At 51.2% G+C, this 16,692-nt stretch overlaps 7 protein-coding genes across 7 annotated transcripts; 4 read left to right on the top strand and 3 right to left on the bottom strand.

Annotated features, from left to right (window-relative positions):
* Window positions 1-112: 112 nt before the first annotated feature.
* Window positions 113-1,501, bottom strand: FMAN_08605 (putative zuotin; the record flags this gene model as incomplete). The annotated part of the gene is made up of 2 exons (XM_041835076.1): window positions 113-1,153; window positions 1,208-1,501. The coding sequence occupies 2 exons, from the start codon at window positions 1,499-1,501 to the stop codon at window positions 113-115; spliced, it is 1,335 nt and encodes a 444-aa protein (XP_041685275.1).
* Window positions 1,502-1,944: 443 nt separating this feature from the next.
* Window positions 1,945-2,453, top strand: FMAN_08606 (putative Mitochondrial zinc maintenance protein 1, mitochondrial; the record flags this gene model as incomplete). The annotated part of the gene is made up of 3 exons (XM_041835074.1): window positions 1,945-2,017; window positions 2,116-2,292; window positions 2,347-2,453. The coding sequence occupies 3 exons, from the start codon at window positions 1,945-1,947 to the stop codon at window positions 2,451-2,453; spliced, it is 357 nt and encodes a 118-aa protein (XP_041685274.1).
* A 276-nt stretch (window positions 2,454-2,729) lies between these two features.
* On the bottom strand, window positions 2,730-3,903 carry FMAN_08607 (uncharacterized protein; the record flags this gene model as incomplete). The annotated part of the gene is made up of 2 exons (XM_041835073.1): window positions 2,730-3,698; window positions 3,766-3,903. The coding sequence occupies 2 exons, from the start codon at window positions 3,901-3,903 to the stop codon at window positions 2,730-2,732; spliced, it is 1,107 nt and encodes a 368-aa protein (XP_041685273.1).
* A 1,233-nt stretch (window positions 3,904-5,136) lies between these two features.
* Window positions 5,137-6,495, top strand: FMAN_08608 (putative DELTA(24)-STEROL C-METHYLTRANSFERASE (ERG6); the record flags this gene model as incomplete). Its single annotated transcript, XM_041835072.1, has 4 exons — window positions 5,137-5,352; window positions 5,412-5,446; window positions 5,544-5,865; window positions 5,920-6,495. The coding sequence occupies 4 exons, from the start codon at window positions 5,137-5,139 to the stop codon at window positions 6,493-6,495; spliced, it is 1,149 nt and encodes a 382-aa protein (XP_041685272.1).
* A 931-nt stretch (window positions 6,496-7,426) lies between these two features.
* Window positions 7,427-8,655, top strand: FMAN_08609 (putative pyruvate dehydrogenase (lipoamide) beta chain precursor (PDB1); the record flags this gene model as incomplete). Its single annotated transcript, XM_041835071.1, has 2 exons — window positions 7,427-7,831; window positions 7,897-8,655. 2 exons carry the CDS (start codon window positions 7,427-7,429, stop codon window positions 8,653-8,655), a joined length of 1,164 nt encoding a protein of 387 aa, XP_041685271.1.
* Window positions 8,656-9,475: 820 nt separating this feature from the next.
* Window positions 9,476-13,356, top strand: FMAN_08610 (putative SKI2-antiviral protein and putative helicase; the record flags this gene model as incomplete). The annotated part of the gene is made up of 2 exons (XM_041835070.1): window positions 9,476-12,622; window positions 12,676-13,356. 2 exons carry the CDS (start codon window positions 9,476-9,478, stop codon window positions 13,354-13,356), a joined length of 3,828 nt encoding a protein of 1,275 aa, XP_041685270.1.
* Window positions 13,357-13,672: 316 nt separating this feature from the next.
* FMAN_08611 (putative class E vacuolar-protein sorting and endocytosis factor) lies at window positions 13,673-14,344 on the bottom strand (the record flags this gene model as incomplete). The annotated part of the gene is made up of 2 exons (XM_041835069.1): window positions 13,673-13,948; window positions 14,000-14,344. 2 exons carry the CDS (start codon window positions 14,342-14,344, stop codon window positions 13,673-13,675), a joined length of 621 nt encoding a protein of 206 aa, XP_041685269.1.
* Window positions 14,345-16,692: the final 2,348 nt, after the last annotated feature.

Here is a 16,692-nt window from a genome sequence, read left to right as displayed (position 1 = left end):
AGCTCGCTCTATTCTGATCTAGAAAAACATATCGTCGTGTCTACTTTTATCTAGAACCCATCATGATAACTCAACATGCACTTTTCCTAACCACGTAACACGCACGCATCGCTTAAGCCAAGACCTTAACATCTCCCTCCTTGAGCTTGCCAGCCTCGACGAGTCTCTTGGTCTCGCCGGTCCAGACAGCCTTGATCTCATCAGCAACCTTGAGTCCGTTGAGCTTGCCAGCAAGAGCAGCAATCTCATCGGGGTCAATCTTGGCCTGGATGGTCTCGACATCGCCGAGAACGGAGTCGATATCAGCGGGCGTGGGCTCGCCGGCAGCGAAGTAGTTGGCGTCCTTGACGGAACCCTTGAGGACACGCTTGTTCTTCTTGACAGCGTTCTTGGCAGCCTCCTTTGCCTTCTTGGAGGATTCACGGTCAGCCTTGGCAGCAGCCTCGGCCTCCTGGCGAGCCTTCTCCTCAGCGAGCTTAGCGGCCTCAGCATCCTCCTTGGCCTTCTTCTCAGCAGCCTCGCGCTCGAAACGCTTCTTGTTCTTGGCAGCGTTGGCCTCCTGTCGGAATCGCTTGATACGCTCATCACCGGCGGAAGCGTCGTCCAGCAGCTTGCGGAGACGGGCGTTGTCGTCAGCCTTCTTCTTCTTGCGAGCGTTGGTGTTCTTGCGCTCCTGGTGTCGCTTCTGGTCACGGTTCTCGTTGTCATCGGGAACATCCTCATCGAGGTACTCGAAAGTTCTCCAGCTGTCGAAGTTGTACCAGAAGTTGTAGAATTCCTCGACCTGCTCCTTGGTGGCGTCGGCGCTGCCGAATGAGGGGATGGGGTGAGTCTTGGAGAAGCGAGCCTCAGACTTGAAGACCTTGCTCCATGCCTTATAGTAGTCGGTCTTCTGGAGTTGCTTCTTGGTGGGGGGCTCGACGTCGGCCTCCTCATCGACGGAGTCGAACTGGCGACGCTTGATGGGGTCGAGGAGGACGTCGGTGGCCTTCTGGATACACTTGAAGAACTGATCATCCTCGGTGCGGCCCTGAGCGGCCTTCTTATCGGGGTGGTGCTTGAGGACCTTCTTGCGGTGAGCCTTCTTGATCTGGTCCTCAGTAGCCTTCCATCGGTACTTGGAGAGACCGAGAATCTTGTAGTGGTCCTGGGTCTAGATTACGCTTGTTAGTATGGAATATTGTCTCGAATCATTGTAAGTACACACCTTCCAGTCCTTGGCCTCACGCTGGAGCATCATAGGGTCCTCAGGCTCGCTCTCATCGCTGACGTCGCCATCCTCGACGTTCTTGGTGCTCTCCTGAGCCTGGATACGGTCATCCTCAGAGAAAGTACGCTTGTGGCGGGCACGGCGAGCGTGGGCGAGGAAGTGAGGTCCAACGGGCTCGATGGTTCGCTGAGTAGCCTCAGTGAGCTTGCCGATGGCCTTGAAGTCCTTTTCCGCAGCCCAGCCGCTGGGAAGGGCGGGAAGGGGGATGGTCACGGTAGCCACAGAAGCCATTATGTGATGTGTGGATTGGTGGTGATGGAGAGAGGGAGAAAAATCCCGACGTTTTTTTGGCTGTAATAATTTTTTTCAATGGCACACTTAATCGAGTTCCCCCACTATGGACGGCTTGAACTCATTGGCGGGGTAAAGGTTCTAGTGGACGATCGGACACTTACAGCGGGATGGTGCTCTAGAATGCTCTACCACGGCGTTTTCATGTGCCCGGATCCGCCTGAGTATTCCCAGCTCAGTGATCGGGCTCTCCCGGTACAGTACCTAGCCATCGAAACCATCCAATCCAGCTGGACTTGAACTGGACTTTTTTTTATGTTCGATTTCCAAGCAGTTTCAACTCGACCACGACAGCCCCAGCACGATAGCTACGACCCCCTGTTGCGACAGTCCTTCCTTTCAGTTCGAATACTTTTCATTCGCTAGAATTATCAAATTTCAACATGGCCACCGCTCCAGCTCCCGCTCTCAATGCTTACCGACACCTACTGCGCGCGGCGCGAATCGCTTTCCAAGGTACGAGACAGTTCTGGAACCGAACTTCGAATACAGTCGATTCCATGTTCAAGACTGCTCGTTCCAATGGGTTATGCTGACTGTCCAATTCACTGCAGGCGACGCCCCTATCCTCTCTGCCGCCCAGCTTCAGATCCGCAACGAATTCCGCCAGAAAGCCTCGGTCGATGCTGCCGATGCTTCTGCAGCGATTAAGCATGCCGAAGAGGTAGCAAAAGTCCTTCGTCAGAACGTTGTCCAGGGTCAAAGAACAGAGGAGGGCAAAGACACCTTCAGTAAGTTCAGACTAGTTGGAAGAGGGCGAAAACGGAAGCTAATAATATTTACAGAGCTCAGAATACACGAAGATATTGAGCGAGGCGATAATGAGTCTATCAAGACAGCTGGAAAGGGCACAGTTGGAGGTGGCTGCTGCGGTGGTGGTGGTAAAAAATGAGAGGAGACTACCTATTAGTCCCATTGTACAATTTGTAACATTATCTGACTATCATGATACCCTCCAGGAATGAAATGCACCAAAATGATCATCACTCTAGAACAGCTCTTTGCTTCCCTTCTATTCCTGTTTCTCACGTAATCTGTTACCTCCATGATCAATTGTCCTTTTCGCTAATGAAGACCACCCTATCCATGATGTCCTTTTCCCGACGCCAAACTCCAAAAGGCATGGTTTTCTACCTTGTGATGAACATAAAACAAGTCGTTACTTCATTTAGTCTCCGGTAAGAGCGGCGTAAGCAGGCGTGTCGGAAGCTCCTGGGGGTGCTGCCACAGGGGCTGGCAGAACCTGACGGTTGGCCGAACTACTGCCACCCTCGATCGATCGCTGGCCTTGAGATCCTCCTTGGCGCTGTCTAGCATCTCGCAGTATCTGCGTCCTCTCATCCTTGTCCATGGTACCAATAGCCTTTGGTTGTCCCCATCGAACCCTTAGGGGACATCCTGCAATAACGGCGCGACCCTGGCATGCTTCAGCTGCCCTCTCAGCAGCCTCTCGAGTCTCGTAGTTGACAAATGCGCAGTGCGACATGTGTGAGCAGACCAAGCTCTTGATTTTGCCGTGAACCTTAAAGAAGTCGCGAAGTTTGTACTCGGGAAGATCGTCCTCAATACCCGTCACGAAGAGTGACATGATGTTCTTGTCAGCAGGAGGAGCCCAGTCGCGTGGGTTAGGAGCGAGCTGGGCAGCACTGGGAAAGACCTGGCGACCGTTACCACCAGTCCTAGCTCTCGCAGCAGCGGCTGCCTTCGAGTCTCGGGTTCGAATTGGGCCAGGTCCTCCAAGACCAGCGCCGACAGCTGCGTTTCCACCCTTGGAACTCTCTCCCTCCTCGATAGTCCTGCCCTTACGAAAGTAAGGCTTGCTGTTGGCGAGTCTTCGTAGCAGTTCGCGCGCCTTCTCGTCCGTCTTTTCGTATTCCTCCTGTCCAACCTTTCCCTCCTCGATGAGCTGCTCATTGTTTTGCGCAAAGTATTCTCGGTTGATATCTGACTGCGGGCCGGGCGCGACCATCTTGAGTGCAGCATCGCGTACGACGATGGGGAGACCGAAGGAAAGATCGAGCATGCAGCACTGGCAGCAGTTCTTGAGTCGCGCGCAAGTCAAGCAAATGTTTGTTCGCTTCTTACGACCGTTGGCTCGAGTACCGCTCCAGGCAAATACGGTGAAAGGTCTGGTACACTATTCAGATATATGTTAGCATTGTCTCTATGCGAAAACACGGAGCAAATCGACGCGAAAGACTTACCAATTTGCATTCCGCACCATAATCCTCTTTAAGCATCTTGACATAAGGATTGTCAGGTAGACACGTCTCGCAGACGGAGGGGAAGTCGGTGGTCTCCCATCCTGATCGGTTGAGATCCTGCTTGATCTGAGGCGGCATCGTGAGTAGATAGAGAGTAACGGTTTTGCGCAGAGAAAAGCTTCTAGTTGACTGTGATGACTTTTAGAGTTGAGGCGCGGAAATTCGGTCATCCGCCACCTTATGTAATACAAAATATGGCCTCAGACTCCAAACCTAAAACCGGAGTTGGCCGTCATTGGGCAGAGGGGCTATAGTCTTATCGATAAGCCTCGGTAATAACATCTCCTGGTCATCTCGGACAGAAAGATGTAAGTGCCCAATCGTGACTGGACCATTTGGTTTGGAGGATTTGCACGAGACAGATCGATAATGTGATGGCTTTGTCATAAGATCTGTTTTCCACCATTCATCTACTCTAAATTTCTAGAGAAATCATCTGCTGTTAGTAGATCTGGGGGCTTCTCATGATATGAGGTGGACATGAATGGTTCGATACGAAAACGAAAATTCTCTATTTGGCAATTCAAAAGTTGGAGAAGTCCCAAACATGATGCAGCATTGTAGGCAATATGATAGACTAGTTATCATCATGACGGAACCTGTCCGGCTACAGCCTTCGCTCGATTGTTTAGTTGGTTATCATGACTTGCATTGTTATCTTGTTGTAAGAGACAATGTTCTCGTAGACGCTTTCGTATTCGTATCATTTCTCGCAAATTGAGCCTCCGGATACCTCCTCCTAGCATCCATCAATTAGCTGCTGCGCTCTCACCGCCATACAATTACGAATTGTGGCGAAAGGAGATATAACTGCAAGAATAATTTGGTCGATTAATGCAATAGCAAATCAAAACTTGTCCAAAGAAATTAACAACTCGTTCAAGTCCTTGTCTTTCACATGAAGGCCAGAGTCATGGAGAGTCAACTTAGCATCCGTAAATTACCTAGGTACTTCGGGTCGTAAACTATCGGGTCGCCTAGACCAAGAACCCGCCCCCCTAGACCCCCAAGCGATAGACAGGGGAACCAATGCAGTTCAGGTTTAGCGTACTGTTACTTCTCAATTCGCAATTGAGATTGGATGCCCATAGACGGGATGGCTTGTGCAGTTCAGGGGAGGGCCCTGAAATTTGTTTGTTGCGACAGGTCGTCCCTCTGCGTAACCTTCAGCCATTAAAACCAACCCACTCCCTTTAGATTTCTACTTTTCAATCGATCTTTAATTCGCCTGCTGTCCTTCTCTTCTTTGCATTGACTTCGATTCTCTTCCAACCTTAACCTTCACCTTCAACACTTTACACCATATTCAACATGGTTGCCTCATCTACCGCCTCCAACCTCGAGCGCGAGGATCATCAGCGCGATGCCGACTTCAACAAGGCCATGCACGGCTCCTCTGCCCAGGCCCGAGGTGGTGTTGCTGCTATGTTCCGAAAGGGCGGCTCTGCTAAGCAGGCTGCTGTCGACGAGTACTTCAAGCACTGGGACAACAAGCGCGCTGAGGACGAGACTCCTGAGGAGCGAGCTGTATGATCCCTTGATATGCCCCGCCATGAACAAATAGGAGGAACTAACATAGCGGTCAGGCCCGTACTGCCGAATACGCCACTTTGACTCGACAGTAAGTGATCTGATTCCTGTCTCTGTTTCTCCGTGGCCATTTGGTCCATGCCTTGGAACGTCTGTTTTTGGACTGTCGACTGACTTTGCGTTCACAGCTACTACAACCTTGCTACCGATCTCTACGAGTATGGCTGGGGCCAGTCTTTCCACTTCTGCCGATTCTCCCAGGGCGAGCCCTTTTACCAGGCCATTGCCCGCCATGAGCACTACCTTGCTCACCAGATCGGCATTAAGGAGGGCATGAAGGTTCTCGACGTCGGTTGCGGTGTTGGTGGTCCCGCTCGCGAGATCGCCAAGTTCACTGGCGCCCACATTACCGGTCTTAACAACAACGACTACCAGATTGAGCGTGCTACCCATTACGCTTTCAAGGAGGGTCTGTCAGACCAGCTCAAGTTTGTCAAGGGTGACTTTATGGTTCGTATTGCCCAGCATCCTCGGGTCCCGACCCCCAGCTAACACCCCCTTTAGCAAATGTCCTTCCCTGACAACAGCTTCGATGCCGTCTATGCCATTGAGGCTACTTGCCACGCTCCTACTCTCAAGGGTATCTACAGCGAGATCTTCCGAGTTCTCAAGCCCGGTGGTGTTTTCGGTGTGTACGAGTGGCTCATGACCGACGAGTACGACAACGACAACCTCCGCCACCGTGAGATTCGATTGGGTATCGAGCAGGGTGATGGTATCTCCAACATGTGCAAGGTCTCTGAGGGACTTGACGCCATCAAGGACTCTGGTTTCGAGATGCTCCACCACGAGGATCTTGCCATGCGCCCTGATGCTCTCCCCTGGTACTGGCCCCTGGCTGGTGAGCTCCGCTACATCCAGTCCGTTGGTGACATCTTCACCATTGTGCGCATGACCACCTGGGGACGAACCATTGCCCACGGTCTGGCTGGTCTTCTTGAGACATTCAAGCTTGCTCCTGCGGGAACCAAGAAGACTGCTGACAGTCTGGCTCTTGCTGCCGACTGCTTGGTCGCAGGTGGTCGCGATCACCTCTTCACCCCCATGTACCTCATGGTGGCTCGCAAGCCTTCTGCGTAGAGCAACAGGCTGATGACAACAAAATTCCAAAACAAAAACATCTTATGAAGATCAAAAAGGGCATTCAAATCATGCTGGCTGATGATGCACACATATATGAAGTGGCCGGCCTCGAGATATAGAGGATCCAGAAGGCAGAGGAGTTTGGGGACAATGCTGGCTTATAATTGTAATATACATACCATACAATTTCAAATTTCTTGTCAATGATAGCCTGATCGGCCATGATACAACATCAATTGAATCATATCAACATTCGGTACTGGGGTGATGTCTTATTAGCGGTTTCTTGTTTCTCCGGCACCGCCATCTGACTGTATTCAAGCAGATAAAGCACTCAGTTTTTATGTTTTTGGTGGAGATAAATGGTCCCCCAATGCGCCCCTGGATCCCCCAACAGACTTTCGAAATGGGTCGGAGGGTTCTGCTCTGAGCTGTGATAGGTGCTTCAGCGCTAGAGGCTACCCTGCGAAAACAGTGCTGCAGTGAGTGGCAGGGGTCGCATCAGAGTTGCTGTAGGCGGGGAGCAAGAAGAGGGATAAAGCTGCCCCGAGCTAACGGAGGCTCACTCGGGGGTTTTGGAGAGCGGGTACCCCATTAGTCACCTGAAATTGGTGAGGGCTCAAGTACCTCGCAGTTCCGGCACGATACGTACCGACTGGCCCCAAAAAAAAACTGATAGCTGGCCAGCGAAAGCGTTGTTCGGTGAAATTCCCTCTCTCAACCCGACCTGTTCCATCTCTCAACACCAACTTCAGTTCATCACCATTTCCAATTCCCACGTCAAAGTCGACGACCAGGGAATTAAGAGAAGCCTGTCCACTGCAGCTTCTTGTCTTTCAAGTTCTGTTCTGTCTTCCCCGTCGACCCTCCGACCTCGTCCTCTCCGACTCCACGGTCAATTGACTTGTTCAACAAACCGACGCACATCATGTCTCGCATTCTCCGACCCGCAGCTCGCCTAGCTGCTTCGACCCGGGCTCTTCGCGCTCCTGCTGCCCCTTCGTTCGCCCAGTCTGCCGCTGCTCGCGCTGCTCTTGCTCGACCTGTTGTCTTTGGTTCCGCCCAGACCCGATCCTACGCCGACGGCCAGAGCTCTGGTGTCAAGGAGGTCACTGTCCGAGATGCGCTCAACGAGGCCCTCGCCGAGGAGCTTGAGCAGAACGAGAAAGTCTTCATTCTCGGTGAGGAGGTTGCTCAGTACAACGGTGCCTACAAGGTGACCAAGGGTCTTCTCGACCGCTTCGGTGAGAAGCGTGTCATTGATACTCCCATTACTGAGTCGGGTTTCTGTGGTCTCGCTGTTGGTGCTGCCCTCAGTGGTCTTCACCCCGTCGTAAGTATCTCAGCTTCCGCATTGTGATTGCCCGAGACTCTAACCACTGTGCTTCACCAATCTAGTGTGAGTTCATGACCTTCAACTTCGCCATGCAGGCCATCGATCAGATCATCAACTCTGCTGCCAAGACCCTCTACATGTCTGGTGGTATCCAGCCTTGCAACATCACCTTCCGTGGCCCCAACGGCTTCGCTGCTGGTGTCGGCGCTCAGCACTCTCAGGACTACTCCGCCTGGTACGGCAGTATCCCCGGTCTCAAGGTTGTGTCTCCCTGGAACTCCGAGGATGCCAAGGGTCTCCTGAAGGCCGCCATCCGTGACCCCAACCCCGTCGTTGTTCTCGAGAACGAGTTGATGTACGGACAGACCTTCCCCATGTCCGAGGCTGCCCAGAAGGACGACTTCGTCATTCCCTTCGGCAAGGCCAAGATTGAGCGATCCGGCAAGGACCTGACCATTGTCTCCCTCGGCCGCACTGTTGGCCAGTCTCTTGTTGCCGCCGAGAACCTCAAGAAGAAGTACGGTGTTGAGGCTGAGGTGATCAACCTGCGATCCGTCAAGCCTCTCGATGTTGAGACCATCATCCAGTCCGTCAAGAAGACCGGTCGTCTCCTGTCCGTCGAGTCTGGCTACCCTGCCTTCGGTGTCGGATCTGAGATCCTTGCCTTGACAATGGAGTACGGCTTCGACTACCTCGATGCCCCTGCTGCCCGTGTCACCGGTGCTGAGGTCCCTACCCCTTACGCCCAGAAGCTCGAGGAGATGTCCTTCCCCACCGAGCAGCTGATTGAGGACTACGCTGCCAAGGTCCTCCGTCTGTAAAAAAAAAGAGAAATGAAGGTTGAGAGAGAAATATAGTTTACCTGCTCGAGCATGTCAGGTCGACGCCCATGCCTACGTATCGTGTATGACAGAGCTTGCTTCATGCTACCCATCGTGGCATATGAATTGCGATGCGGATGAGAATCTGGTCCAATTGGCGTATTTGATGGACACTTTTTTGATAGACGTGCGGAAGGGAAGGGAAATGTAATTTTACCGCGTGTTGCCATGTATAGTCAGGGCATAGCATCCGTCTTATTAATGATCTACCAATTCACATTTGTGCATCTAACACTGTGACCTGTGTTTGTAGTTTGCCATGTATCCGCTCAGCAGTCATAGGAGAATCTCGGGATCTAATACATGATCATAGAGGTTTCGCCAACAACTGTGTAGAGATCTTTTTCCCCTGATGCAGTCTCGAAGGCCTATTTGGAAGTCATTGTCTTCTGAGACTGCCCCTTGGTGCAGCAAAAAATTTGAGACCTTTGTCCTAAACGACAAGAATGATTGATCATAAGCCCTAAGCTCACCTAAATATTGCTTAGGGTAGACGTCCTTGATTTTATTCTGTGACCCTTCTACACCTGTAGAGACTCGGTCAGTCAAATCTTTATATTAAATCCATGATATTTGTAGGTGCAGGGTAGTCAATGTGGAGCTGTGAGCTCTTATGAGTGTCCCGCCATGAATGTCAGAATCACCAACGTCAATGGTGGGGCAGTTTTAACTTGGAGCTTTCATCACTTCAATATTCATTTTATCATAACGAATTCAACCTCACAGTCTTGCCTATAACCTGACTCAAAAATTAATAGGCATGGCTGGTATCGACGCTCTCCTTGAAAGAGGGCCTGAAGAGACCGGTCAACGCCAACCCGCAACTCAAGATCCAGAAGAGCTCAAGCGACACCTGGAGGAGCTCCTCCTCACACCCTCACCTGAGTTCTCACCAGAGTGGCTCAACCGACTTCAGCAGCGATGGGATTATGAGGCCGACTACACTTCGCTTTACAAGGTTGCCCCGCCGCATACTCGGACTCTCACCAGATTCCAGCGTCATGGACTTGAAGGCCGTGTTACAGGCTACAAGAACGTCACTGTCCCCGCAAACAGTGCCACGGCCAAGAACTCGACAAGTCTGTCTCGAAAGCCTGCCAACCGTGCTGACTTCGTGAGAGGCGCCGCTGGTTTCTTTCCCTTCGCTCCTGGTGGCCTCGAGGGCATCGAAGCAACGGCGGCATTTGAGGATCAAGTTCACACGGGTGTTGCAGGAAGTGCTGCAGAGACCAGTGGTACAGGAAACAAGCTTGAACGAGTGATCCAGCTTGGCTCCGAGGGTGGATTACTAGAAAAGGCTCCTGGAATGAGCAGAGGTATCGACTTCACTAAGAAAAAGACAAGTATCAGCCAAGAAGATGCCAACGCTGTCAAGGAGGTACTCGAAGAAGATCCGGAAGACGCCAAGGCCGAAGAAGGTGGTAATGAGGCTTCAACAGACGTTACTACTCCGGATGCAACTCCCGACGAAGATGGGGAGGATGGCGATGACATCGACGACATCCTGCCTGTTGAGTTCCCTGCCCTGGAACCACATGGAGTTCTTGCAGCCTCGAGTGCCCGCAAAGCTGGTCGCGAGTGGGCGCATATGGTCGACATCAACCACGATATGTCCAACTTCAGAGAGCTTGTACCTGACATGGCTAGAGAGTGGCCTTTCGAACTCGACACTTTCCAGAAGGAAGCAGTTTACCACCTAGAGAACGGCGATTCAGTGTTCGTTGCAGCACATACTTCAGCCGGCAAGACTGTTGTGGCAGAGTATGCCATCGCACTGGCTGCTAAACACATGACCAAGGCCATTTACACTTCGCCAATTAAGGCACTGAGTAACCAGAAGTTCCGTGACTTTCGACAGACCTTTGACGAGGTGGGAATTCTCACTGGTGATGTCCAGATCAATCCAGAGGCTAGTTGCCTCATCATGACAACGGAAATCCTTCGAAGTATGCTCTACAGAGGCGCCGATCTAATCCGCGATGTCGAATTTGTGATATTTGACGAAGTCCACTATGTCAACGATTTTGAACGAGGTGTTGTCTGGGAAGAGGTCATCATCATGCTGCCTGAACATGTGTCTCTCATTCTGCTGTCCGCCACAGTTCCAAACACTAAGGAGTTTGCTTCGTGGGTTGGACGAACGAAGCAAAAAGACATCTACGTTATTTCTACACCGAAGCGGCCCGTTCCCCTGGAGCATTATCTCTGGGCAGGAAAGAACATCCACAAAATCGTGGACTCGGAGAAGAAATTCATCGAAAAGGGCTGGAAGGACGCACACTTTGCTATTCAAGGAAAGGACAAGCCAAAGCCTGCAGAGACCACTGTCGCCACTCGTGGAGGCAATCCCCGAGGTAATCAACGTGGTGGTACTCAACGAGGCGGCCCCCAGCGTGGTGGTCGTGGAGGAGGCCAACAGCAGAGAGGAGGTAGTCAGCAACGTGGTCGGGGCGGACCACCACGAGCGAGCCATGCTCCTGGTCATATGGGCCGTGGAGGCCGCGCTGGAGGTTTCACGTCTGTTGCACAAGACAAGAACCTCTGGGTTCATCTTGTGCAGTATCTCAAGAAGTCAACCCTCCTGCCAGCTTGTATCTTCGTCTTCTCGAAGAAGCGATGCGAGGAGAACGCAGATGCCCTCAGTAACCAAGACTTCTGCACTGCTGCTGAGAAGAGCCATATTCACATGATAATCGAAAAGTCAGTAGCACGGCTAAAGCCTGACGACCGACAGCTTCCACAGATAATCAGGCTGAGGGAGCTTCTAAGTCGAGGTATTGCTGTCCATCATGGTGGACTGTTGCCTATTGTCAAAGAGTTAGTTGAGATCTTATTCGCCCAGACATTAGTTAAGGTACTGTTCGCTACAGAAACATTTGCTATGGGTCTTAACCTTCCTACACGAACAGTAGTCTTCTCTGGGTACCGCAAGCATGATGGGCATTCGTTCCGAAATTTGTTGCCAGGCGAGTATACTCAGATGGCTGGTCGTGCTGGCCGTCGTGGTCTGGATACCGTTGGATCAGTCATCATTGTGCCACCAGGAGGTTTGGACGATGCTCCTCCTGTTGCAGATCTCCGAAACATGATTCTGGGAGAGCCGTCTAAGTTGCGGTCACAGTTCCGACTGACATACAACATGATTTTGAATCTTCTCCGAGTGGAGGCGTTGAAGATTGAGGAGATGATCAAGCGCAGTTTCTCTGAACATGCTACTCAACAGCTGCTCCCCGAACACGAGAAGGACGTGAAGCTCGCGCAAGCAGATTTGGCCAAGGTCAAGAGAGATTCTTGCGAGATCTGTGACGTTTCGATGGACGAATGCCATCAAGCTTCCCAGGATTTCAAGAGACTCACATTTGAGCTATACAAGGGTTTGCTATCTATCCCTATTGGACGTAGGATGTTCTCTCAGCACCGCCTTGTCGTCTTCAACTGGGACGGCATTCGCTCCATCGGTATCCTCCTCGCAGACGGTGTTAGTAACAAGGGAACGACGGAGGATCCAACGCTGCACGTATGCGCCATCAAGTCACTTCGAGATCGAAGAGATGCTACCGATCAGCTTCCTTTCATCCCTGCATTCCGCAAATACCTCCACGAACTTCCCAAGAGTAAGAAGCGAGTGCAGACCAAGACTCTTCATGTTCCTCTGAGTGATGTGGAGTGCCTCACAAGATGGGTGACCAAGGGCATTATTCCTGAGATCTTCCAGGGCGGAGATGGCTATCAACAGGCGAAGGATAAACTGCAAGAGCTTTGCGGTTCGTGGGACGATCGATGGGAGGAACTCGATCTCTCTCGAATCAAGCAACTGCAACTGCAGGAGATTGTGGAGAAAAGAGTTGAATTGGTCAAGACGATATCGGACTCGCCAGCTGAGAAGTGCCCAGACTTCTTGAAGCACGTAAGTTCACCTCAACCTCCCTAAAAAGACCTCAGCACTAACTATATGAACAGTTCGCTATGTGTCACGACGAGTGGCTCATCAAGGATCATATCTCTCAGCTGAAGCAGTCATTGTCTGACCAGAACCTTCAACTTCTACCTGATTACGAACAACGAGTCCAAGTGCTCAAGGAGCTTGGCTTCATCGATGATGCCACTCGGATCCAGCTCAAGGGCAAAGTCGCCTGTGAGATTCACTCTGGTGATGAACTGGTCCTGACTGAGCTCATTCTTGACAACGTCCTCGCCGACTATGAACCCGCCGAGATTGCCGCTCTCCTTTCGGCATTTGTATTCCAAGAAAAGACCGACGTAGAGCCATCCCTAACTGGCAACCTCGAACGAGGAAAGGAGAAGATTGTTGCCATCTCCGAGAAGGTGAACGATGTGCAGACCCGACTGCAAGTCATTCAGTCTGCTGATGACTCAAATGACTTTGTTTCTCGACCACGGTTTGGTATTATGGAAGTGGTGTACGAGTGGGCTCGAGGTATGAGCTTCAAGAACATCACCGGCTTGACCGATGTTCTTGAGGGAACGATTGTACGAACGATCACACGATTAGATGAGACATGTCGCGAAGTGAAGAATGCGGCGAGGATTGTGGGTGATCCCGAACTATATCAGAAGATGCAACAGGCACAGGAAATGATCAAGAGGGATATCACGGCAGTGGCAAGTCTCTACATGTAAGCCAAGCATGGTTTGGAGTATCTGGCATTTGTACGGAGCGTGCAATGTACGTCACGAGTATATAGGAGAAAAGGGAGAGCGAGTGTCATGTCTAATGTATGATGTTGATAAACAAAAAAGAAAAATTGCGTTCATTCTCGAAGCTGGAGATGAAGATGAATTTATGTCGCCACCAAAGCCCCAACGCCAAACCTTAACCAAGAAAACGCACCTCTCCGAAAGTTGATCGTGATGTAGCAGTCATGCCTCCCTGTCGCATAAAATGATGGACATTCAAATGTCCTGAACCCAGCAAGTTCTCCTGTGGAGGGCAAGACTATGCGCGCAGGGCTCGCAGCCTCTGCTGGAGCTTATCTTCCTCCTCAGCGGTGGGCTCGTTGGTCTGCTGGGGTTCGGCGTTCGAAGGTGTCGCCTGGTTGAGTTCCTTGCTGAGCTCAAGGCCAGCGTCGTCGGCAAGTTTGCCGAGAAGTTCGTGGACAGCATCCTCGCCGACTTGGGTGGAGGTGGACTGGGTGATGGCGTCTTGGTAGATGCCGTTGGACATGGCGTATTCTTCGTTTTGCTGCTTGAACTGCTCGAGAGTAACGAGGGTCTGAGCTACTGTTAGCGTCGGTCGATATTCTATGGATAAGAATGTGCTCACCTTTTCGGGGTTGGTGTTCTTCTGGGCCACATTCATGGTTCGCGATGACTGGGCCATCATCTGTGTCATGCGGTTCATCGAATTGTTGGCCTGAATCTGCGCAGCAGACAACTCGGCCATATCAGCCATCTGATCCATCTGCTGAGCAAGCGCCTGCTTCGACAGCAGCATCTTGGCCTTCTGGTAAGCCTTCTGCGTCTCGCCCTTCTTGAGCAGGTCCTGGATCTGCTTCTTCAGGATGGGGTCCTGCTTGGCTGCCTTCTGGGCCTCGCGGCGAGCCTGCTTGGCTTGGAAGCGAGCCTGGAACTCGACTTGCATGTCGCGGGCCATCTGACGGTTCGCCATTTTGGGTGGTAGGTTGATGGTAGGAGTCGTGGAAGGAGAGGCCGTAGAAGAAGAGATGTTTTTTTACGGTAGAGTAGTAGAGTTGGAAGAGGTTGTAAATGTCATGTGAGCGTTAAACTTTAGGTGAAGCAGGCATGGAAGCGCCGAAGGCCTAGAATCGGAACCTTGACTTGGCTTGCGATGGGATGGTTGAATGCGGGGCGCCACGAAAGACAGGCTGGAGAAGTGGGCGAATGACGCAACGAACGGCGACGGATAATTTTGGCGGAACTGATAAGGCTCTGGTTGTGGCTTTGCACAGCCACTTCCAGCTGGCTTGTTACATTGATCTAGGGTAGTTTTGACCACAGTCATTCAGCGAATTCATCGACGACGAACTGATGGACAATAATGGGCTTTAACAGTAGTTAGTGCTTTGCTGAAGATCATGGAGATGCTCAATTGACTGTCTCTGGTCCTAATTATGGCCTAACCGTGATGTCATACAACTTTACGAGGAGTGGACAATATGCAGCCAAATTGTCAGTCTGAGAGACAGGGACTTGACTGTATGTTCTTTCGCGTGCTCATTAATGATGCCACATGAACGACAGTCTCATAGAATTTAAGATATACTTATTAACACTAAAAGGTATGAGGACCGAAGGAATTGGCTATCTCTCGTAGCAAATTACACCCAGAGAGCTGCCATAGTTTAGGTAGTGAGCCATTACCTCGAGCTTCTGGAACGACGCACACAAATACTTACACGCAGGAAGGACTTAATAGACCAACAGTAGACTCACATGTAGCAAGAACGAACGACTCTCGGATTAACAATTCGAGATGTGATAGTCATTGAAACGACACTGAAACAACACCTCAGGTTCTGTGACTTACTCATACGCTTTGTCGGGCTATAGCTGTTTCAATAAATAAAGTTGCTACTACGCAGGTTCATTCTAAAAATATCGAATATGAAACATGGACTCCAAGAGAAACAACAAACAACTGTAACAACACACAGCAAACGTCAGTAACCTCAAGAGAACGGACATAAACTCTACGAGAGGCCGCAGGACTCAGGATCCCGTTCAAGAGCAGCGGCCGTTGTGTGGTACTGAGAGCGGCCGCAAATTACTGGGCCCCCGCTATGTGGAAGTTCTGTCGGAATAATCGACACCTGGTAATGAGGGTCGTTCCCAGACTGGCCCAGAGATATCTCATCAATCGGCAGTTCGGGTTGGGTGATAAGCATTAATATCCCACATGCCGATTTGCGCGTCGCCGCGTACTACACATTTTGTCGTGCAACAAACGAGCAATTATCCTAGGAGTCCAAGCTTGGACTTGCTGCGATCAATCATCAGAGTCTGTTTCTCACTCAATGTCTGGTCCTAGCAATGCTTGGCCAAGGGGCGGCGGGTGGTGCCGTACGCGAAGAGGCTGGGCCAAAACAGTGGTTGGAAAGTGATCAATGCTGAAGTTTTAGCTGATAAGACTTGACTCAGTCACGGACATGAGATTGGAGATGGGCAATTCATATCATGGACATGCCTGATGGTGAGAGGAAGTGGTTTCACTATGCTTCCATCGTCTTCTGATACTAACAGAAAGTACGGAGTACGGGACCGGCCAACCTGACACAATGGGGAACGCGTCGAATATGAGATGAGATTCCTTTGATAGGACATGGCGTAAGTCAGAGATGAAGATAATATTCGATACGGTCCCGGCAATAGAGCACAGGTTTGAGATTAATTAATTGGTTCAATTAAGCTCAGATGAGCCCGATATTGCAAAACAGGGGTTACACTATGTTTTGGAATGAGAATATCCACCAGCTCCTCTTGCGTCCAGACCTTCAACCACTGGCGCGCGAATCTATGGTCTGACTATGGTATGGGACTATATCTCCGGCGGAAGAACTATCGTGAGCTAGGGACAAGAGGCGAGCTGGACAGGCTAAAAGGGATAGACCATCGGTATCCTTGGGTTCGAGGGATCAGGAAAGGGGGTTTCTTTGACGATCAGGGTCGAGCGATATCTCTGACGCCGGACGGGCTAGGGCAGGGCAGGGCAGGGAACGGGAAGATCACTTACAGTGAAACATGGTACTCCTGAGACATGCCAGAAACGAGGGCAGAGGCAGAAGAGGTTGAACGTTCGTTTCTCCCTGCGACTTTAACCGTTGGCATGTCTCTCTCCCTTCCGTGTCTCTAAGAGGGCATCCCTCGAGCTGGCGGGATGGGATGGGATGGGCGGCTGGTAGATTCGCCTAGATCCATCCCCTTCCCTTCCCGCTCGAGACGAACGAGATCTTTGTCTTGTCTTGTCTTGTTCAGTTCAAGTCTCGCCAAGCAAAAGGG

Source organism: Fusarium mangiferae (genome assembly GCF_900044065.1).
Source record: "Fusarium mangiferae strain MRC7560 genome assembly, contig: FMAN_scaffold009, whole genome shotgun sequence".
Taxonomy (NCBI): Eukaryota; Fungi; Ascomycota; class Sordariomycetes; order Hypocreales; family Nectriaceae; genus Fusarium; species Fusarium mangiferae.
Note: the sequence above shows the minus strand (reverse complement) of the source record. Positions and strands in the feature narration are given on the sequence as shown.